Source organism: Corticium candelabrum, chromosome 2 (assembly GCF_963422355.1).
Source record: "Corticium candelabrum chromosome 2, ooCorCand1.1, whole genome shotgun sequence".
Lineage (NCBI taxonomy): Eukaryota > Metazoa > Porifera > Homoscleromorpha > Homosclerophorida > Plakinidae > Corticium > Corticium candelabrum.
The window spans coordinates 3,051,417-3,075,165 of record NC_085086.1 but is presented as its reverse complement, the minus strand read 5'-3'; the positions used below and the strand labels follow the sequence as shown (position 1 = coordinate 3,075,165).

General features: G+C 40.7%; 1 protein-coding gene and 1 long non-coding RNA gene across 2 annotated transcripts; both read right to left on the bottom strand.

Annotated features, from left to right (window-relative positions):
- Positions 1–4,412: 4,412 nt before the first annotated feature.
- On the bottom strand, positions 4,413–10,107 carry LOC134176290 (kinesin light chain-like). Its single transcript, XM_062642965.1, has 7 exons — positions 9,978–10,107; positions 8,559–8,684; positions 8,332–8,457; positions 6,474–6,599; positions 4,693–4,824; positions 4,494–4,623; positions 4,413–4,437 (listed from the first exon to the last, which is right to left on the bottom strand). The coding sequence occupies exons 1-7, from the start codon at positions 10,105–10,107 to the stop codon at positions 4,413–4,415; spliced, it is 795 nt and encodes a 264-aa protein (XP_062498949.1).
- A 331-nt stretch (positions 10,108–10,438) lies between these two features.
- LOC134198077 (uncharacterized) lies at positions 10,439–10,964 on the bottom strand. Its single transcript, XR_009972763.1, has 3 exons — positions 10,884–10,964; positions 10,661–10,786; positions 10,439–10,596 (listed from the first exon to the last, which is right to left on the bottom strand). It is a non-coding gene; the product is annotated as an uncharacterized LOC134198077 (long non-coding RNA).
- Between the last annotated feature and the right edge of the window lie 12,785 nt (positions 10,965–23,749).

Below are 23,749 nucleotides of genomic sequence, written 5' to 3'. Positions count from 1 at the left end.
CTGTACATGTCGAGGAGAGCCCCCGCCACCGATACCGTATCGATGGTCTTGAGAGAAACGGCTTCTGGATATCTGGTCGCGTAGTCGACCAGCGTCAATATGTAACGATACCCGCTTTCACTCGGCGGCGACATCGGTTCCACCAGGTCAACTGCAACTCTTTTGAACGGTACGTCTATTATAGGCATATTTTTAGCGGTACCCTACCACAAAGTCCTCTCTTGTCTGTGCGCTGGCAAATATCGCAAGATTAACAGAACTGGGTCACCTCTCTTCGAACTGAGAGCCAGTAGAAATTGCTGAAGACCCAGTCAATGGTCCTCCTCAATCCCAGGTGACCGCCCAAAATAGAATGATGAGCAAGTTCCATCACTTGACGACGTAACGGGTCTGAAACCATGACTTGCCTCACTGGCTGTCCTCCGTTAACCCTTGGATGGATGTACAATCTGTAGAGAATATCATCTTTGATTTCATATTTTGGACCATTTTGGTCGTCCGACTTATATATAGCCTCTGCCAAATGTCTGTATTCTCAAGTGTACGGTCCTGATTCTGTAGTTCTTCTAATCGTTCTTCATCCACCGTGAGCAACGGGCTCGCCTCCGGTACCGTCAACTGGGTGGTTGTTTCCTTTAACTTTGCTTGGACCCTCGTCACTACGACGGCAGTTTGATGTCATAATCAGCTTGATAAGGGCTCTCTGCTCACGGCACGTTGCCAATGATAACGTCATAAATGGCGTCTTGAAGACACAGCGCTACCACTGTGCCTAAAAAATAAGGGGTGTCAACATTGACACGGGCAATCGGTACCTTCTTGATAGAGTAATCGACCAATTGGATAAAGGCATCATGTCCAATGTACTGGTCATGCCTCACAAATTGTTGCTTGACAATAACTCCACTACATCCGGTATACCTGAGTGCGGTGATTGTAGCATCTCCGACCCAACCTTTGGCAATGGGCATACTCTCAGACACGGCTGTTTTCACAATTGGTGTGTTAATACTTATGCGCTGCTTTCCTCTTGGTTCTAGCGTCGGCGGTCTTACGTTCTTGTGATAAGATGTGTTACGCTGTGATCGACAAACTGTTGGAGACCGTAAACATCCAACACTGACGTCTCTAGAATCGCTTGTTCTCCCACCACGTTGCAAAATGTGTTCATCTTTAGACTTATCCTTGCCTGCGGCAGCTTTTATGTGGTCTTGGTATTTTCTTCCGTCCCACGTCTCACACGCCAGCACCTCTTAGCCTCGTAACCCAATTTACCACATATGTAACATTGTGTCTTAATTCTGGACTTACATTCTGACGCTAGATGTCCAAACCTCTGGCACAGGAAGCATTGAATAGCAGCTTTCTAAACCTCTTCACGAGATTAGATGTCGTCATGATCGACAGCTCCTGACGGCGCAGAGATTAGGCATGACGTTGATGCAGAGTGGAATTTTCGATTGTGTGCTACCAGATATCTTCCTGCAGCCTGCGTCAACTCTTCCAAATTTGGCAACTCTCTTTCTCGAAGGTGGATCGCCAAGTCCTTGATACAGGCGTTAATGAATTGTTCTCTTATAAATAACTCCTTGATTCCAATCGCCGACTCATCTGTATGAGACAGTAAGATCCATTATCTAACGAACTGTTCAGGATTCTCATATAGCTGTGGACGACTCTTGCGAAACTTGTCGCGATATCCGTCAGTCGTCAAATCATATTGTTTAAGTAAGGCTTCTTTCAGTAAATCATAATTTAAGGCGGTTTCATCTGCCATCCTAGAATAAACGTCGAAGGCCTTCCCCGTTAGCAATGCGTTAAGTGCTGTCGCCCATTCAGATTTCGGCCAGGAATTACTCGTCGCAAACCTCTCGAAGCGCTGTAAATAACTTTCAATTTCGTCGATACCATCTTGAAATGTAGGTAATTTAGGAAACTTGCCTGTACGCCCTTTGCTTCCGGGCTCTGGCTCAACCGCTCGTGTGCCTACGGCAGCGGCATCCAACTCTATCTTTTTCATTTCCAACTCGCGCCTGTGTGTTGCTTCTTCGTTTTCCAACTCCAACACTCTCAATTCCCTTTCTTTATGTCTATCTTCTCGTTCAATCGACTGTTGCTCAACCACAAAGATTTTTAACTCCTTACCTTGCAGTCTCATTCTTTCGTCGAGTTCCACCAAACGCTCCATCGATTATCTTTCTATCACGTCTCTTCTTCCACTGAATGCCAGCGTTTCCCGTTATTTCTATGCTTCTCTTCCTTTCCCGCCTGAGCCCTCAATGTTACTGGTCGTTTGAAGGTACCTGTCAGTAGAATATATACGTGACCGGCACCGGCATTCAGTCATTTCGCTTTAATCAACGTAAGTACCTCCCCTTGTTTCCAAACGTTATTGTAATTTGAGTAACCCAAAAATAGTCGCTTGCTGACACGTGACACACGGTTATGACCGTCTAGACGTGCCACTTTAAAAATGGACTTTTGCCAGTCGTTCATTTGCATGTACACTTACAGGTATGTTAAATAGCTAATATATGTTTTACCACTTCGTGCTGTCTATATATTCGATGTTATTAATTAATTAAATAAGTTGCCTCATATCTAAATTCAAGAGTTTACGTTTGCAGAGTCATATTCGTGTTTGTGAAAAGCTACTAGGTTACTTGGCAAATTTCAGTATTCCAGTTGTTAATTAAAATGAGATCTTGTTAGCTTGCTTTAGTTTTTTGTTGTTACCACGCCTACTTATCGTGAACGCTTTGCATTTGTTTCTGACGTTCCTGCGACTAACTAACACTTGACTTACACAAACACACGCCCGCGCGCACGGACACGCAGGCACGCACGCACGTACGCACGCACGCACGCACGGACACACACACAGACACGCCACATCAATCAACTACAAAGACCCAAACTAGAAACCACTGATGTTGGATTAAAGCTTTGACTAAACTTTACCATATGTGTTCAACGCTCATATTTGGCAGAGATTTTTAATTGACCAATCTTAGGGCTTACATATTATATTCATGAGAAAAGAGTTGATCTTAATGTTAATTAAATTTTTGAATCCACAAGACTACGTGTACATTGTAACAAGAATATTGCTCCATACAGTGGAGAGACAAGTTATACTTATCTATAGAGTACGTTGTTACACGTGCAATGCCAAGCATCGTTCAGTGTGTGCTTAGAGAAGCTGCGTCTCGCCACAGCAGACGCTAATTTACTGCATGCAGATATTGCCGCTTCCTATACAGCCACTGCCTTTTTTGCTTGCATGTTTACAATACGCTGACTGCTTCTTGACTCATTTATTTAAATAATGCTGAACTTGCTAATCGATTTGTTACATGCATGTATGCATCGTCTAGATTGGTGACCTTCGTCATGACAAGACGAGATAAAGATCAGCACTCGATTGCCGAGATGTTAAGGTGCAGGGTCACGCTTGGACATGCGCACTGCATCCCTTTGAAAGCACTTTTTCAAACACTCAGTGACCGCGAGGATTTAGATGCTCTAATCTGACTTAAGTCTCTAGAGAGTGAATTGGAATGATCAGAACGTTGCAGTACGAGGTAGAGGTGGTCTTAGAACGCGTGATTCTGGTAGCAAAATCCAAGGCTTTCTAGATGTAGTTCTCGTAATGTTTCTTCTAAAACCTCAAACTGAGGACATCTACAATGGGCTGCGGTCGTATTAATGTGTATATAATTATATGGTCTTACAATGATGTTTGTGCACTGCACTGGGCGCAAGCTTGACGATATCTCGGCAAGGAATCTTATTATTGTCAAATCTTGGAGTGAATGAAAGCACTCATGATGAGCAGACAGTATATAACAAAAAAAATCCATTCAGAATCAGTTGCTGGAAAGTGGAGTTTAGTGATGTGTAAAATTAGTATAAAAATAATATGATAATTACTAACACAATTTTTGACGTTATATATTGTTTCTGTTTTCATCTTATGAGCGTGCAGCGTTTGAAAACATTTCTGGCTGCAGCTTGAGATACGCTCCCGTTCATCCCTTAATTTCTTGTTTGAGACACTCGGCTATAGAAGTAAAATAGTAGGAAAGAGTGATCGGTTACTAGAGAATGAATGTATGACATGTTTCTCACCTTTCTCTATTTTGCTGTGACCAACTGGAAAGATCGTCTTTCGTATCTCAAGACACTTCCCTACATGCAGACTTGATTGGAACAATTTTTTCATAGCAAAAAACGACGTAGCAAGGTAAAAGTGACCTGCACACATACAATCAGATCGACACAGAAACGAACGACGAAAACAGATCAACGCACAATCTGCGGTGTGATGACTAGTAGGTAGTGTGTCTTGCAAAACTGACAAAGAAGATTGCAAATGGGTTATAGACGCTTCATGTCTTGCGGCCTTCATTTCACACCAACCTAACCTTATCATATCTACACACATTTACATTACAACTATCTGATGTGACGAGGATTGATAATGAATTAACTTGCCAAATGCGATATTAAGAGGATTTGGAAAATGGCTTTCCTGTTGCATTTCTATTTCTTCCAAACACAACTTTATAGCTTCTTCATAACATCCATTCTCGTCATGGTCGAGAGACAAGTAATACAAATCTAATTGTTAATTAATTAAATCGATTTGTAGCAATGCAACTTCACGTTGAGAAGAAAATGTAAACTAACTTGTAACAATGTTTTTGTCTCGTCGATGTGATTGAGGTTGCTGTTGCAGCAATTGCCTAGCTTTCTCATGCCACGAGATGGCTTCATCGTAGTTTCCTCGTGATCGACAACAGTTTCCCAAATTGTTCATATCTGTAACATGGTAAGTTGGAACTGCGATTAATAAAATTCTAACACAATGTATACAGTAGACTAATTCTAGCACAATGTATATAGTAGACTCTCGCTAGATACCACAATGATTGTAAATAGATTTTAGTGGAATTTTAGTATACGTGATAGAAAAATAAATGAGCGATATAGTGTATAACTGAACATAGTCTGTCAGTGGAACGTCTTCATCTTCCTATCTTATAACATTCTAGTATAGAGCAGGGACAACAATGCCAGAAGAGCTAAGTGGCTCAGGCACCTCCAACTGTGAGCACAACCGTCATTTGTAAGCACGCTGGAGCCGTATATAGATACTCTGAAGCAGACAATAGACTCGCATAGTTCCCTAGACTCCGATGCTCCGCCCCCAACATGTGAGTGCTCCGCTCCCTTTAGAACACAAGGCGAAATGTTGAGTGGAAATTGAGAAAGAAAACAAAATAAGACGTGCATTAAACTCTACAGTATTTCACGCCTTCTGCTGTCTCTCTCTAGAACGCAATTGTATATTCATTTTATAGCATTGTTTTAGTAAAATTGATATCGTCAGTTGGATAGACACATTCTCAAGATTATGGTCATCAAGTTGAAAACCTAACGTGACAGCTGCACGTCAAAACAATAGACCGGTTGCACTAGGCGTGAACCTACTCACGTGCGCACGTGCTGGAGGACACTCGTGACTTTAATATCGCAATGAAAACTTCTGTGCTGATGTGGGTTGCGGCAGCTGTGCCGGTCGTGACAAAAACATTAGTTTCGTTTGTTTGCCAGGGATTGTGACGGTCAAAGGCGAGAAACTTCGAAAACTGACGGAACGGCGCGAGGGGCGTGGATCACTGCTATCAAGAGAAAAGACCTGAAACAGATCAGTTTGAAGTACAAACGCGTCTGATGCAATCACTTCGTAAGCGTAAAACCTTGTTCAACGAAAGACGTATGGAATCCGGATTAGGTTCCTAGTAAAAAAACTGTGATATTCGTCAAGCCATTCATTGACGACAGAACGGCACGAACGATTACAGCAAACTTGCAAAGGGATGCAAAGAGAGAAGAAGACGACGAGACCGTTCCTCCACTTGATTAAAGTGCATGTGTAAGCGAAATTACAGATGACATTGAAACTGATGACGATGTAGCATGAGAGCTCTATACCATGTATACAGATCTTTTAGTTATAATTGTCGTCTGAAGATGTTGACAGACTAAAGAAGCCGTAGCACTGTCTTCAGGAAGAACTGGCAGCAATATACAAAATTCCGATTTCAAAGAAGTTTAATTTCAGAGAAAATTTTTTATCCGGCCTGTTGTCGCTGCGGCCACAAGTCGACGTTCTCGGACAATTCGCTGAGGGAAAATTTTTAAAGGTGTCGACCATCATCGTACTACAATTTAGCGTTTTAGCAACATCAACTGTCGGAATCTAACAATCTGTTGCGATAACCGAGAAGGAAGGCCTCTAACCTATCGAAAATGTTCCGGCTGTCTTCCAAGCGCAGGGGTGGTTAGTTTAGCTCATGTGAGTGCAACCGGTCTATATTAGCATCCAAAATGATCACGTGATGCTGGGTGAGTGAGCGCGGTATAGATCATTACGATAGAGAGAAAGTCTAGGCTACTGTACTTACACATGGCCAATTGAGAATGTGATGACGGTAATGATACGCTTGCAATATCCAACGCTTCTCTTGCCAATTTCCAAGCTTCATCTCCTCGGTCAAGTAAATCGTACGTATAGGACAGTTGAGATATAGCTAGGTAAACATGATAGCATTAATAACTAGTAAATGCTCGGTTAGCATTGTGTTAGGCGAGCTATGATGTTTTTACTTTACTTTTAATTCGCATTTACTAATTTAGCAATGGTTACGTAGCAATATTTCCTGTCAAGCAAACAAGGGAACTCGGACAACACTCGGAAAACAGACTTTCAGTTGCTCTTCTTCTCGTTGTCTTCAATACTTCGTTCACGCTTCAATCGTCTCACTCGTTTACTTAGCCAGTCGCCGCCAATGGTAGCGTAGTCGCATAGCAATGGTTGCGTAGCAACACAATGATTGCGTAGCAACACAATGATTGCGTAGCAACACAATGATTGCGTAGCAACACAATGATTGCGTAGCAACACAATGATTGCGTTGCAACAATGTCTGTCAAAGTAACGCGCGGAAACTCAGAAAACAGACTTTTCTTCTCTTGTAGCTTTTCCTTTCCATTCGCTTTGTCACGCGTCGGTCTTATTTCTTTCTTAGTGCGTAAGAAAGCGAGATCGAGAGTCAGTTCACTCTTCTCGCTAAGATAATAAAATTGAGACGATCCCTCGAAAGAGGACCCATGATTCAATTTTTGTGCATATGTTGCGGAGTCAAAATTGAATTTATCTGGCATTTTTGTTTTGTCGATCCGTCTCTTCGTTTTGCCGTAAACCCATGTGAAAAGTGCTGACGTATACATATCTATATATATAAAGCAGAGGTGTCTGTCTGTCTTTCCGTCTGTGTGTCCGTCTGTTGGAGCGTTTCTCAAAAACGGCTAGTCTGATCTCAGCCAAATTTGGCTCGCGCATGTCGAATTCATTCGAGTCCAAAGTGAGATGTTTTCGTCTTCCTGACTTCTCTCACGACGACGCGATTTCCTGCCGATCGCACTCGCTTCCGCTCGCGCGCGAATATCTCTGAAACAGCGCATTGTATCTCCACTGAATTTAGACTGCCCGTTCCTGACATCAGACGGTAGGCGCAGATGGTGTCGTTTCTTGCCGAAACAAGCGCGAACAGCAAGATTCAAATTCATTTAGCACATCTGGGACCTCGCAACTAAGATTGCGCGTGACGTGTCCACAGACCTATCTTTACACTACAGTATCTTGTCCGTGCAAAGGACGGGCCATGTGAGCTTATAAAATACAAGCTCACATGGCCCGTCCTTTGTACGGGCAAGATACTGTAATGTAAAGATAGATCTGTGGACACGTCACGTGCAATCTTAGTTGCGATGTCCCGGATGCGCTGAATGAATTCGAATCTTGCTCTTCGCGCTGGTTTCGGCAAGAAACGACACGATCGGCGCCTACCGTCCGACGTCAGGAACGGGCAGTCTAAATTCGGTGGAGATACGATGCGCCGTTCCAGAGATATTCGCGCGCGAGCGGAAGCGAGTGCGATCGGCAGGAAATCGCGTCGTCGTGGGAGAAGTCAGAAAGACGACCACAATCTCACTTTTGACAACAATGAATTTGGCGTGTGTGAGCCAAATTCGGCTGAGATCAGACTCGCCCTTTCTGAGAAACGTTTTTACAGACGGACACACAGACAGACAGACAGACAGACAGACAGACAGACAGACAGACAGACAGACAGACATCTCTGCTTTATATATATAGATATAAATATAATATATCTCGACGTCAATTGCATGACAAGAGGGAGAGGCTCGCTTCGATCGCCAAATATGTATTTCTATCTTTTACGACTCACTATTTCTTACCAAGTGCCAAAGAGGGATGAGAAGATGAATAGTATGATCGACTGATTGCGACTCCCTCTTCCATTAAACTCAAACTTTTCTCAAGTTTTCCGCTCTCTCTGTAGCAGGAACCAAGGTTGATGAGAGCTAAAATAGAAAATATTGACTTATAATTTCCATCTTCCAAATATCTCAACATGTACAATAATTAGGAAAGCAACAAGAGCTACAACTCTCCATGTACGTACTCGTCGACATTCCCACTGGACTCCCATCATCGCGTCGCCTTTTCAAGTCGAGCGACTCTTCATATGTCTTTCTTGCCTCGTTGTATTTTCCCTCTGTTCGATATGCGCCAGCAAGGCCATTTAGCGCTAAAAACACGACCATAACATTGAATTTTGTGCAAAGTAATATAATCTAGAATATTCTAGCTAATTATTTCAACGTTATTCTTAATCAAGCTTTACGTGCAGGTTTCCTACATTGGAAAACATCATGTAGATCTTAATAGAATAATTACAACCTCGTCTACTTTCTCCTCCTTTTTTTGGAAGTCTATTTCCCTATTACATGAATTTTTTAGGAACTAACGCCATATATCGAATATCAGCATTCATATCTACTAAAACTGTACATCTTCTCTAGTTAATAACAACCGAGCACTTCACCTACAGGTAACAGCAAGTCTGCTATCACATGAATTTATTTACTATTACATTTCGTTGAATGTCTGCTCCTTGATTTTTAGTCCGGTAAATATTGTCTGCATAAATATTTTAAATTGAATTAATTGCAATATGACTACAGCTGACTTTCAACGTTGTTTGTTAAGACAAAACGTGTTTACACACAGACACACAGACACACACAAACACACAGACACACACACACAGACACACACACAGACACACACACAGACACACACACACAGACACACACACAGACACACACACACACACAGACACACACACACACACACAGACACACACACACACAGACACACACACGCAAACACACAGACACACACACACACACACACACACACACACACACACACACACACACACACACACACACAAGCACCTCACACAGTCCGAATTTATGCATTTCGTTTTGTTTACAACAACTTTGCTATTTTTTTTGTAGCAATATGTGAAAATCACTATTTTTATAAAACAGGTTATAAACAATTTAGTTCCTTACATTTCTAACCACGTTTCATTATAAGAGTTCTAATAATATTTTTGATTACTCTAGACACTTCAGACAACGGGTTACTCTATGCACCACGATTATTTACTAACATTTTCTCAATAGTACAAGTTGCTTTTAAATCTAAATTTTACTAACTCCGTACGTCCGCGCATGAAGAGATCATGCAAAATTTTACATCTTGTCATCCAAATGCCTGCGTTTGATGCATATTATTGTCCTTGTTGACAATCTATTCTAAAAATGATTTAGTTAACGAAATTTGGCGTCAAAGCTAACTTAGTTGGCAAGCAACAAGCAAAAAATTATGAGATAGAGTAGAATTGTCGCACTAAAATTACAGACCAATTACTACTCACCATCTGATATACTTATCAGAACGATGCATTTAGGATGTTGAAAAAAGTGGCATGCAGTGTGGATATTAACATGAAATGATATGCAATACTAACTTGAGGAAAAGATGTCGACTCGTCTAGGTGAAGAAGATGGTTGTTGCAGCATTTGGTAAGATTTCTCATACCACACTATGGCTTCTTTGGAGTCTCCTCGCGATAGGCAACAGCAACCGACTCCGTTCATATCTGTAACACATCACGTTGTAAGCAGCTGAAATTGATAAGACTTCTAACAAAATACGGGAGACTCTCGTTATATCATAATGATTGTAGGTAAATTTGTTTGTTTCACGCTTTCTGCATGTCTCTTAAAACTCAATTGTATGCAATAGAATACTGTAACGGTTGTCGCAATGTTTCAGTAAAATTGTTATCGTCAGTTGGCTAGACACATTCTCAAGATTATCGTCGCAGAGCTGGAAACATAACGAGACAGCTTCACGTCAAAGCAATCGACTTAGCTCCAACAATTATCACGCGATGTTGGGGGAGTGATCGCGGTCTACAGATCATTACGATAAATACAAAATCTGGACTACTGTCTCACACACGGCCAATTGAGAATGTGATGACGGTAATGATACTCTTGCAATATCCAAAGCTTCTCTTGCCAATTTCCAAGCTTCATCTTTTCTGTCAAGTAAATCGTACGCATCGGAAAGGTGAGATATAGCTAGTTAAACATGATAATATTAATAAATATGTATTTATATCTTTTATGACTTACGATTTCTTACCAAGTGCCAAGGAGGGGTGAGAAGATGAGTAGCATGATCGGCTGATTGCGACTGCCTCCTCTATTAAACTCAAACTTTTCTCAAGTTTTCCGATATCTCTGTAGCAGTAACCAAGATTGATGAGAACTAAATAGAAAACATTGACTTATAATTTCTATATTTCAAATATGCCAACATGTACAATTAAGAAAGTAATATGAGCTACATCTTTTCGTGTACGTACTCGCAGACGTTCCTTCTAGATTGCCGTCATCACATCGCCTTTGCAACTCTAGCGACTCTTCGTATGTCTTTATCGCCTTTTCGTATTTCTCGTCTCTTTTGTATGCGGAAGCAAGGTCATGTAGCGCTATAAAAACAACCATAACATTTAATTTAGTGTATATTAATATAATCTATATTCTTTTATCTAATTATCTCAACATTATCCTTAAGCTTTACGTGCAGGTTTACTACATTGGAAAACCTCATGTAGCTCTTTAATAGAATAATTACAACCCCGTCTACTTACCCATACTCTCTTCTGCAAATCTATTTTCATCTTTCATGAATTGTTTCAAGTACTAACACCACATATCGATTAGTAGCGCTCATATCTACTAAACCTCATGGCCTCTCTAATTAGCTAACTACCCGAGCACTTGAACCGCTGGTAACCGCAAGTCCGTTATCATATGCATTTATTTACTATTACACGTCGTTGAATGGCTGCACCTTGATATTTAGTCCGCAGAATGCTCTCTGCATAAAATTTTGAAATTCAATTAATTGCTACGTGACTAAAACCAACTTTCAACGTTTTTGTTAAGACAAACCATGTTTGCACAAACACGTGCGCGCGCACGCACACACACACACACACACACACACACACACACACACACACACTACTGTCTAGAGCTACCAGGTATGTGGTCATGCCGCTCCATATGAAGAGCTGCCGCATCAGAGACCACGTCATTCCCATATACTAGGAAACGAAGGCCGAAAAGTCTAAAGCTCAATATCAATAGATGAAACGTTCGAAATAAACTTCAGGTTTCTCCTGTCTCATTTCTTGCCACGTTGCACACCTCGTCAGTCATTCACACTCTCGTCTTAATTCACTATCCAGCCATCTTCTCGTCTTTCTCAGCTATTTACGCTACATCTCTCATGAGGCATCTATGTACTCGTCTACACTAGCCATCCATGATCCTGTCTTCATCAGCCATGGTAAATAAATTCAGCCATCGACGCTCACTATATACACCAATGTCAATTAAAAATTATTGCTTAGACCTCCGAACCATCACCGTTGTTCTATATGCACAATGAGATACCAATTGAGAAGGATGCAAGTTGTACAGAAGAGGGTTGGTGTAGGTGACGCTATCAAACCGACGTCCGGGACTCACGATCAAGACTTGCCTCCCCTGTAGTGCCCCTTTTGTACCTAAAACACCTCACTGATCGTATCTGCGCATCCTATAGGTGGTTAGAGTTAGAAGAGACCGGACAAAGACAAACATCGACAGAGCACAACGTACTCTGGAAGCCGCGCTGCTATGCCATATCCGCGATACACACAGAGACACACAAAAACACACAAAGACACACAGAGACACACAAAGACGCAGACACACAGACAGACAAACACATACACAACACACACACACACACACACACACACACACACACACACACACACACACACACACACACACACAAACACGCGCGCATATTCACGCACAAGCACCTCACACACTCCAAATTTGTGCATTTCGTTTGCTTAATTCAACTTTAGTATTTATCTTTTGTAGCAATATGAGGAAATAATTAGTTCTAATAAAACACGTTATAAACTATTTATTTTCTCACATTTCTAGTAATTTTTCTTATAATAGTTCTAATAATATTTCTGATTACTCCAGACACTTCAGACCACGAGTTCCTCTATGTAACACGATTAATTGTTTAGCAGTTTTTTAATGGCACACCTTGCTTGTAAATAAAAATTTTATTAACTCCGTGTACGTCCGTGAATGAAGAGATCATGCAACAAGTCTTTCATTCAAGATCTTGTCCTTCCTATGCAAGCGTTTGATCCATTTTATTATCCTTACTGACAATAAATTGATGTTATTCTGAAAACGATTTAGATATCTATATTTGTTGTGAAAGCTAACTTACTTTGCAAGCAACAAATTATGAGATAGAATAAAATTGTTGCCCTAACGTTGCCGACCAATTAGTACAGACCATCTGATGTACTTGCCCTGTCGATGCATTTAGGATCTTGATAAGTAAGTGGCATGCAGTGTGGATATAACATGAAGCGATGTGCAATACTAACTTTTTGCAAAGAGAACGTCTCGTGTACGTGAAGAAGGTAGTTGTTGCAGCAATTGGTGAGATTTCTCATGCCAAACTATGGCTTTGTCGGAGTCTCCTCGCGACAAACAACAATGACCGACTCCGTTCATATCTGTAACACATCACGTTGTAAGCAGCTGACATTGATAAGACTTCTAACAAATACAGGAGTTTCTCGTTATATCTCGCTTTTTGCATGTCTCTTTAAAACTCAATTGTATATAATAGAATACGGTAACGGTTATTCATTTTGTCACAATGTTTCACTAAAATTGTTATCGTACGTTGAATAGACACATTCTCAAGATTATCGTCACAAATTTGAAAACGTAACGAGAGAGCTGCACGTCAAAGCAATAGATTTAGCATCGAAAATAATGACGTGAGGTTGGGTGAGTAAGCGCGGTCTAGAGATCATTACGATAGAGAGAAAGTCTAGGCTACTGTACTCACACATGGCCAATAGAGAATGTGATGACGGTAATGATACGCTTGCAATATCCAACGCTTCTCTTGCCAATTTCCAAGCTTCATCTTTTCGGTCAAGTAAAGCGTACGTATTGGAAAGGTGAGATATAGCTAGTTAAACATGATAATATTAATAAATATGTATTTATATCTTTTATGACTCAAGATTTCTTACCAAGTGCCAAGGAGGGATGAGAAGATGAGTAGCATGATCGGCTGATTGCGACTGCCTCCTCCAGTAAAGTCAAACTTTTCTCAAGTTTTCCGATATAACTGTAGCAGTAACCAAGATTCATGAGAGCTAAAATAGAAAACATTGACTTATAATTTCCATCTTTCAAATATTCCAACCTGTACAGTTAGGAAAGCAAAAATCGCTGCATCTTTCTATATACGTACTCGTAGAAATTCCCACTAGATTCTCGTTATCGCATCGCCTTCTCAACTCGAGCGACTCTTCGTATGTCTTTATCGCCTGGTCGTATTTCCGCCCTTCTTTATATGTGTTGGCAAGGTTATTTAGACCTACAACACAATTATAACATTGAATTCTGTGTAAAGTAATTTAATCTAGATTCTTTCATTTTAACCTAGGCTATTGAATAATTATCATATTTGCCTTCTTTTTACCTCTTGTCATTGTCATCATGTCTAATATTATAAATTTCAACATCTTTGTGATAAAGTCTTGTTATCAAACTTTGCTCTCAATTAATTCTTGCTTGGTAGATTACAGATAATTAACATCGATATATTCCTTTTCTTCATGTCTTCAAATCAGAAATTTCGAACACTAAACATCGTTAGTAATACATACGTAGTTCTCAGTTCTCAGTTGCTCGAGTAAATGATAGAAGTCCATATTGTACGTACAGTACCCTATAGAGCGACGCCCCTGTTATCGGACACCATCAATCATGGGACAGCCGTGCAAGAAGTAAACGAAGTAATACTGAGCTTTGATAAAGCCCACAGTAAGAAGGATTAGTAAAGACTGCGATTCCAGACGCGGGACGTCCAAAGGCTTGAAACGGTTATGCTAGGACGGTAAACGTGATCATTCTCTACGACCTCGTTCATCGGACACCATTATTCACCGGACACGACCTCCCATGAAAACACAAAGGCAATTCTGCAACTTCGCACCTGAGATAGGTTTATAGCTGACTAGCTAACACAACAACACTATCACTGTCTCCGTTTGCTACTCTCCAGGAGAGACAGCGCACGCTCATTGAGTCGAGGTAACGCCCCTTTCGTCGGACAGTCTTTTTCTTTGCAGCAGCAGTCTGCAGGTAATAATGTCATGAGAGAGAGAGAGAGTTGGAAGGAAATATCGTACGGCCCCCAATTCGTTTGACCTCTAGTTGACTCAGCAACTGATAATAGCGGAAACTGCTGAATTTTCTCTGCTGACAAACTCACTCTGTTGGCATCTACTGGCCCTCCGGTACTGTCTAGTCTTCCCAGCGTAAGAATTTGAACTTCTGAGTGTCTTGCAGCACAACTGCACAGGCTTGATGCACTGGATGTAACAGACGATTCGCGTCATCCATGTTCGAGCTTTGCGGTGAGCACATTCTCCCAACTCGTACAGGAACAGCCCGTGCTTTCCTTTCAAGGCCCCTAAATTGTTGCTTGGCTCTGAATAGGACGTGTGCAGGTGTTTCTATCTCAGTTTGATATCTACCATTGCCTGACCTTGCACCGTTACGAAGTGCAGCACGTCATCGTTGGTACAACCAGCTGTACCGAATGCAGGAACTTTGTTTATTATCAGAGCGGCTAGAACCTTCACCCCTGCTTCTCCTAGATACAGCTGAATTAGATAACGTCAAGTCCTTGTCAACGCGCGCTACGCAGCGATCGACGTTCTTTGCAAAGGGTAAAAGAGCGTTTTAGCACTTCAATCCTACCCTGTCATCGGTTTCGATTGCTGTCTTCTTTGTTGAACGGCTAGTTCGTTTAAGCGACAGATCTCACACGTCCTAGTGGGGGCGTGGTTGTAGGAGAAATGACTCAGAATTGCCATCAAGCACTCTAGGCAAGTGTTCTGCGTTCTGCGGCGTTTCAGATAGCTGAATTTAATCAACTGCAGTTATTTGAAACGTAGAACTGTTGCTGACAAGGTAGGAAGGCAAGAAAATGGGTGTCCGACGAATGGGGCCGTTACCACGGGCGTTTGACCGACTGTAACTCAAACAGATCTTGACTGACATGCAGGGTAACAACACGATTTGTAGGTAAAGAGTTGTTGATTAGCAATATATAAGTAACTAGGCTGAAGGATGCGTGTGTGCAATTTAGACGCTACTGTCCGGTGAACGATGTGTTTGTCCGATGAACGGGGTATGCAAGGCTCTGCACTGTTTTCAATCTCACTCTAGGCAGAAAAGAGGTACAATGCTCTCTTGTGATGTGCTCAATTACAACTTGGATACCTACATTTATGATGTGGTAGAGACTGCGTTCGAAATCGAATAACTGAGAACTCGCGTCCGGAATATGAAGGTTTCCGAGGAACAGGCCCGCGCTCTATATGTTTTTCTGTCTCATGTCCAGTTATACTATTGTTTTCATCTTCCATAAATAATGCATCATTCTTAAATTGGATTATTTTAAGCTCGTCATTTAGTAATGATTGAAGTCGTAAAGTACATTTACTAATGTAATAAATTTTTTGTCAATTTCTTCCACTTGTCATGCATACACACTGTTTTCGTAAAACTTTGTAAATAAAAAACTATAGTTCACGCCTTTTCTATCTACCGTTACGCCCATTTCAATGTTCGTGTAAACAGCAAATTCTATTCTCAGCCATAAAAATTATAACAAAATCTTTTAACAGGGCTTACGGTTGCACAGAGCGAGTATATTCTAGTGAATACCATTACGACTGTGGATAGATATTATAATTAAGTTGGGTATATCACTTTTTATCTCTCCCAACCTACAGCAATCCCATTTCTATCAGAATTTCTTTAGTGGCTGTTCAAGCTTAGGCTGCTGCATGTGTTTCTCCAATTTTATTGGTATTTTCTCAAGTATGGATTACATATGCGAGAAACATTCAAATTTGTCAATGTGATCTTTGGCTTTCAACGTCGGACAATACTGAACTGTAGGCAAACTGTCTTATTACTCTGCTCAATTCAACTCTTGTATAACCTGTCTTACTGATTCCTAAATTTCAATGCAGACACCTTTTCAATTTACGCGTGGCAACCCAAAGCGTCAAAACCAGACGTTACTGGTTTAATTAATAAGCAAAATCCTGATCCCGCCACAAGACTATAAATATGAACTTTCGTTTTTACAAGAATTGTCGGTAAGCAGTCGACTGTTTCCCTAATGATTTTATATGTACACACACACACACACACACACACACACACACACACACACACACACACACACACACACACATATTGCTAAAATGGTATGTTTCTTGCAACGTAGATGCCAGTGTAGTAATGGTAGCTTGTTAAACTGTGTTGCCATGTTGATACCAACATTTCTTCAGATTTTTATTCTTCAATACTCTACTATTCTCGACGGAAAATAGTTTAATTTATAGACAAGACCCAAGAAACAACAAAGCTTGCTTTACAAAGACCAATACAAACCGAGAAAGTGAGATTTCGTCTCACAAACTCACTACACACTAAAATTTCGTCTGCGTGCTATCGGGCGCCGGAATGCGGCACCACCGACTGGACATTTTGAAGCCGCTCCACATCTTTGCCTTGAACAAGCTGCCCGAAAACGTCCTTTATCTGAAACCTCATGTCTAGCTTGGATAAGTTGGATTAGATGCAAAAATCGAGGATGGATTCCCATCCAAAATAGATACTCAAAGAAATCCGTTAAAAGACTTAAATAAATAATGTTTGCTAGGGAATTACACACAAGATTTGAAATACGACTGTGAGAACTGCTGGCTGCAGACGAAAACATCCATACTATATATGAGCATCTAAAATTTTTGATACTCGGATATTTAGACATGAAAACCGGACCAACCGAGCGAAATGAAATCTAAAAATGAGTGTAACATTTTGTGTAGTTGTCATTACGCTACTTACAGACGTCAACTAGAGAATGGACACGAAAAAATGATGCTGATGTCGAGCGGAACGAGGAAAGAGTCGATGTATCACATGTACTGTTAATTTGAATTTGCGGAGTCATCAACAAGTACTCATTGTAAGTCTGCAAAAACTCATTTTACAAATACCACTGCGCTTGAGCAATTGAAATATTATTGTTAGTCAGTCAAGGTTAAAACTAATTGGGGAAATACGAGTATAAAAAATTTGATTAGTCTGGCCTTATTGTAAATCACATTTTGTAGAGGAGAGTTGTGCTGTATACATTTGACGTAGAAAGCATATTAGTTTATGGAAGTTATCATAACGATGTAACATTAAAATTGAGGTGCCGATTTTTATTCGACCAACAACTTATTAGTTTATCAATTAATCATGCAGCAAATTGTTGTGTGTACTTTAAATTAGTAAGAGATCTAAATCTAGCAGACGAGACGAACGCATACCAGTTGAAATGCTCGCATCGCCTTCTCCCCGTTGTCTTTGCAAGTCAAACACTTTCTTCATCAGGCGCTCGGCATCTTCAAAGTTTTTCATTTGCATGTAGCAAGATGCTAAACGGTTGAGAGCTGTAACAAGAATGTGGCGACATCAGATACAAATACAACAGTATCACAACAATAACATAAATAACGCAGATAAATAATACAACGGGAGAAGAGCTGTCGGCCTTGCTTGCAAATGTTTCTGCAAGTTAATATCTATTTTATTTGCAGTTAAATTTGTAGTGTGACCTACTTCGTGTTACTTACAGAAATACAACTATCCTTACTATAACTTGTAACATTGGCACTTTCCTAACTGCGTCGTTCTTACGTTAATCGTGCAAAGATTATTTTTACTGCAGATAGAAATGGTAAACAATATGAAACCTTACCTTTACGAGTACAACAACAATTAATTATATATATTTGTATTATATATAACTACTTGGTATAAGGTGAATGTTGCTGACATCGAAAAAGTAACTACAAACTGTAAACAACTTTTCACTTTAATTAATTGTTGTCATGACCTAAATTAAATTTTATGGCACCATCACTAACCGTTTGACACGGAGGAAAACTAACGTTTTGTCTAGACTCTGTAAAAAAATAAAATTTAGAATGTGTAACGTAAGGCGCTGGCTACTACGAGCTCTCTACGACTCCTGACTGATCACAATAATTAGCTAAACAAGCAAAGCCGTTTAACACAAACGTGAGTGACATTACTCTGATTCAACGCTGTGTATAACGTATCGTTGATAGCAAATAGACTAGGATGACATCTACAATGCTTTTTACAGTCTAAAAACTTCAAGTCACTTTTGAATCCATTATCTTTCTTAAACTTTCTGCCTGCTGATTGGCGTCAACATTGTCATGTCGCTTACGAAATCCTGCATGGCAACTAGAGTGACTAGACGTTTCCTTTTCGCATTACAAAACAGCTGCCTTCGCGATGCAAAACTATAATTGCCATCACCTAAACTTACTAACTCAATATTTCAATATCGTCTTACCTATAGTATATACCATAGGAAGAGAAATGACGTCGCCAAATGCTTGCAACACTTCCACGGCTTCTTTAAAGTATGGCTTCGCCATGTCAGGTCTACTCATGAGATTGTACGCATCACCAACATTAATCAGACCTAAAATATTAATTTTTAAATGCTAAACTGTAATTATATGTTAAATTATACTTACTGCCGCTCATTCGAATGGCATCGTTAATACTGCGAGTACCGATTTGACGACGAACTTTCAATCCCTCTTCTGCTAAATGCTTGGCTACTGGAATGTCGTGCAACTGTTTTGCCAACCCACAAGAAAACTGCAAGAGGTCTAGACATTCTTGCTGTTTACATTTCAATTCCAAGATGTAATGACAAACGCTGTAAACGTGTGGAGCCAATGCAATCAACTTGCTGTTGTTGAGGTTGCGTTGAATGGCGCCTTGAGAATTCGGTAACATGTCTTGCATACACTTTGTCAAAGTAATGAGATAAGGTAGCAGTTTGTGTCTTCTCTTCATGTGGCTTACCACAGACTGCTGAACGAGCGAATGAATGTCACACGTGCGTTCCTCGTCATTTAATGTGAGCAAAGAAAAGTCGTCGGACAGCAAATATAGAGAGACTTCAAACTCATTTCCTCCGATTCTCGACTCTCCGTCACGCATCACAGCGGCACGAAGAACATCAGTAGGAATGGCGCTCGTGTCCATCAGAGAAGTGAAACGGAGAATTTTCTCTGCATCTTCGGACCTTCTTGCCACTTCCTCTAGATCGAGATCCCAAAGCATCGGTGCTTTCCTGTCGACTTTCAGTCTTTCCTGCATATTCTTCAGCTTCTCTTCATCGCTCGTACAAATGTCGCACGATTTGGCCAGTGAGGCGACGTCGGCAGCTAATATTTGGTCGATCCGTGCAATACCCGAACTCGTTAGCTTGTGCTGTAGATGCTGCAGTCCCCAACCATGTAATTTGTCTTTTAAATCATCGACTGGATAACGCACGTGCTCTTTCTTCAATGACAGTTTTTCTCTCATCTCTCTGTAAGTAACCCCTGTTTTCTTCGTCAATGTTGCAACGCGTCGAATGGCCAGTGGCAATAGCTTCACTTGTCCATCGGTCACTATCCGTCTTATCTCATCCAATTCTTTTTCTGTCATCTTCCCGGCATCGTTGCATTTTTCAGTCCAACAGCAGAAACACTCGACGGCTGCTTTTACATCCAACTCTGGCAGCTGAATCACATTGCCTTCTTTCATCAGCTCGTGATCTCTGCATCTCGTCGTAATGATAACGTGAACTTTCATGTCGCAAGAAGGAACAATATGTTGGATAACGTTTAAATCATCACTGCTGTCGTAGATCAACAAAGCATTGCCTTCACGTTGGTTGACGAGATCTAAAAAGCGCTCATTCATTTCTTCCAATTGTTGACTTGTACCACTGTCTTTGTCACAATTTAAGCGAATGATCTATTACAAATTCAACTTTAGAGGCAAAATTAAAGAAATGTTTAGCGTAGTTTTACATATTTGTGAAGAGATTGTCGTATGGATGCGCTTGTTCTTGAGTTGATAAAGAACACTCCTCCTTCATATGAGTTTCTGTAAATCCTTGCATAGTTGGCTGCTACACATGACTTTCCCGCTCCCCCTTGTGCACAAATGCACTACAAGCAAGTAGAACAGTGGTCAAGTACATGCATGGAGCTGCTATTATAAACATTGATTGTTTGTTACCATCAGCCGAAAATCACTAATATTGATATTATCTTCAGTTTCCTGATCTCCTTCCCAAAAATAATGCGATAAGTCGGTGATAATTACGTCTCGACCGCAAATATGAGGAAAGTTTCTTTTTTCTAGTTCAGTCGGAAAGTGTGCTATAAACGGCAACGTATTATAGTTATTGGCTCATAAGGATTCAATAAATTGTCGAACCTGTCTGCTGTCGCTTTGCTTTGTGTTGTGGAGATTCTCGTGATGCAAACCCCCGACTAAACGTTGCCTCATTTACTAATTGCGCAATTCCTTCTAAACATTCATTTAATCAATTATAAAATTACAGTTTTAATTATAATATTATTAAACGTCAAAACATCTATTGATGCAAGTACTAAGTAGTATTCGTTAATTAATTAATTGAATAGTAATAAAATGTTTTGTATTCATTGATATACTTACAATTTTAATAACGCCTCGTGTTAACGTTACTTAATCTCTAAGTTTACTCTATATAATAACTCCATGGTAAAAATTGCACCAGACGACAGAGAGGCCAAGCGTGGCATGGGATTGACCGGGCTATAGCCTCCCATTATTCGTAGGTAAGGTTCTAAGAATTTTTGACTGTAAATACTTGTGACAATAAAACCGTATATTGTATAGACACCACTCTTTAGCTAGTCTTGATCTGCCAATGACTCTACCATATCATACAATTAGAAGTCAATAAAGTGGGCTTGTCAATAAAAGTGGGTGTGCCCCGTAGCTTCGTGAAGTTTAGCCACCCATTTCTAGAAGTCACGCTACGTCCCAGTCCGACTCAAGACATATGAATACCACGATTTGTCAACAACAATACCTGCTACGTACATTTGACACACTTTAGCATTGACTAATTAAGGTATCCTTACACTAATCGGAAACTCTACAGGAAGTGTCACAATCTCGTTATCGACAGTTTTACACTACACCTACGCTATCTACAATAGCGTTCACTGACCTTCTCGAGATTGCCCAAATTGAATTTTAGTTGTTTGAGATTCCTCATCAGCTAAGTACAATTAACATTAAGGCGTGTGATAACCAAACAGAATAATAAAATAAATTATTTACCAAAAAGATGTTGTTTAACTGTCATCAAGTGCCTTAGAAAGGCAGCAGACGTGCTAGCAGCATACACATGAAAATAGTCTCCTTTGCTTGCATTAGAACCATAGTCAGAGATGCCTTTTATGACAAATGCTTTGCCTGGTACCCCCTTTCTCCTAAAGCTCTCAATGCTTTGTTTCATAAAAGAGTAAGCTTCCATGTCTACCGCCTTCACCTCTCTGTCGGTCACGCGCTTCTTGTAAGCACTCAACTCTGCCTTCAGGTTCATATGCTTGTGTGGCAGCGAGAGCATGGAATCGACAATGGCTACGATCTTATCTACTCGCAGAAAACTAGCTTCATTTGATGCATAACCATTTCCTTCTTCAGTAGCAATATAACTATATTTTGCTGTTGGAGATATACTAACCCAAGCAGATGACGATTTTATCATCGTGTCCAGAATTTCATCGTAGGTGAGACGAATTTCATCATCACTCATCGTAGTCATTCCGCATAATTTCTTTGACACCATCTGGTCTAGTAGTTCTCTCTTGCTAATGCCGTCCTGCCCACTCTTGATCGCAAAGTCTAGGATGAGTTGTTGAAGATAACGAGGACTCGGACGAACGGCGTTCTCTGGAATGTACTTCAACCAGATTTCAGAATCCGCGTGAACCAATTCATTGACTGACGCAAGGATACCTTTGTCGAGCGCACAGTATTGTGCTTTAGCCTGGAAATCTCCGCCTTCTTCTACTTTTCCTCCCATCTCTGCTGTCGTTCGTTTGGCGATGAACACACAACCGTGCTCCACGTGACCATGTCTGTTCTCCTCTCCCGCGCAGATCCCCGTCATCACTACGACGGTAGCCGTGAAGTACTTGGCGAGATTGGAAAGCAACACTTGACTCTCGGTCCCTCCCATTTCGGTTTGTGCAACCACACCCACCTTCGTTTCTGTAGAATTCCATTCTTCACACACTCTGACGTTGAGCCTGCTGAGATCAGTGAGATGTGTGTATTTGTTTTCAAACTTGCCTTTCGTTCCGTTCTCAAGAACTGCTATCGCAGCTTGCAGCTCCGACTCCGAAGCGCAAACGACGAGAACGTTCAAATGATCTTGAATATCCGACATGACCGAAGATCGTTGCAACAGCACACTAGTTCAGCGCTTGAGTTGAGTTACAACTTGCATACAAATCTAGCAAAGGTCGTCGAAACTCACGAGACTCATTCACTCCTACTCTACCTAATTAGCTAAAGCCCATTTCTTCTTCTAGTCTCCATACCACCAGCTAATCCGGTTGAGGTTGTACCGGGTGCATTTCTTTAGATCTTCAACCAGAATCGGTAGAGCTCAGCCATCTAAATGCTGCATGCATGGATTATCTGGTTGAGCTCCATCTAATCTGGTTGAAGACATAAATGCTATATATAGACCTCCCGCGGTAGAGGTCCACAACCTAAACCGGACTAGCTCGTGGGGAATAGGAAATGCGTTCTATAAAGTCGTGTCCGTGGTTTCCTTATTTTCTCGTACCAATCTCCGTATTGCTGTCATCCCCTCTTAGAATTAAGTTAATTAACCACGGGGTCTAAAAACTCTAAAAAGTCGCTCTTCGCAGAGGAAATTTTTAAAAAAGCAACAAAAATTTCAACGCGTGTATGATTGGAGAATAGTTATTACTACTTGATGTTAACTGTTATTTGATCATGGATTGTGTATCAAAACCGTCATTGTTTGGATGGCGCATCGAGAAAACCGCTGGAAAGTGGTAACCCAAAGAAACGTACATGTTGAGATACTAATAATTTAACAACGTATCATCTCAGTACTGTTTAA

What these genes read in the sequence shown, in the direction of transcription:
- LOC134176290 (XM_062642965.1), bottom strand. Translation starts at nt 10,107, where the DNA reads ATGAACGGAGTCGGTTGCTGTTGCCTATCGCGAGGAGACTCCAAAGAA. An exon ending in ACATTCTCAATTGGCCATGT is followed by an intron (nt 4,825 to 6,473) that starts GTAAGTACAGTA and finishes ACCATGTTACAG; the next exon opens with ATATGAACAATTTGGGAAAC. An exon ending in AGACAAAAACATTGTTACAA is followed by an intron (nt 4,624 to 4,692) that starts GTTAGTTTACAT and finishes ATTAACAATTAG; the next exon opens with ATTTGTATTACTTGTCTCTC.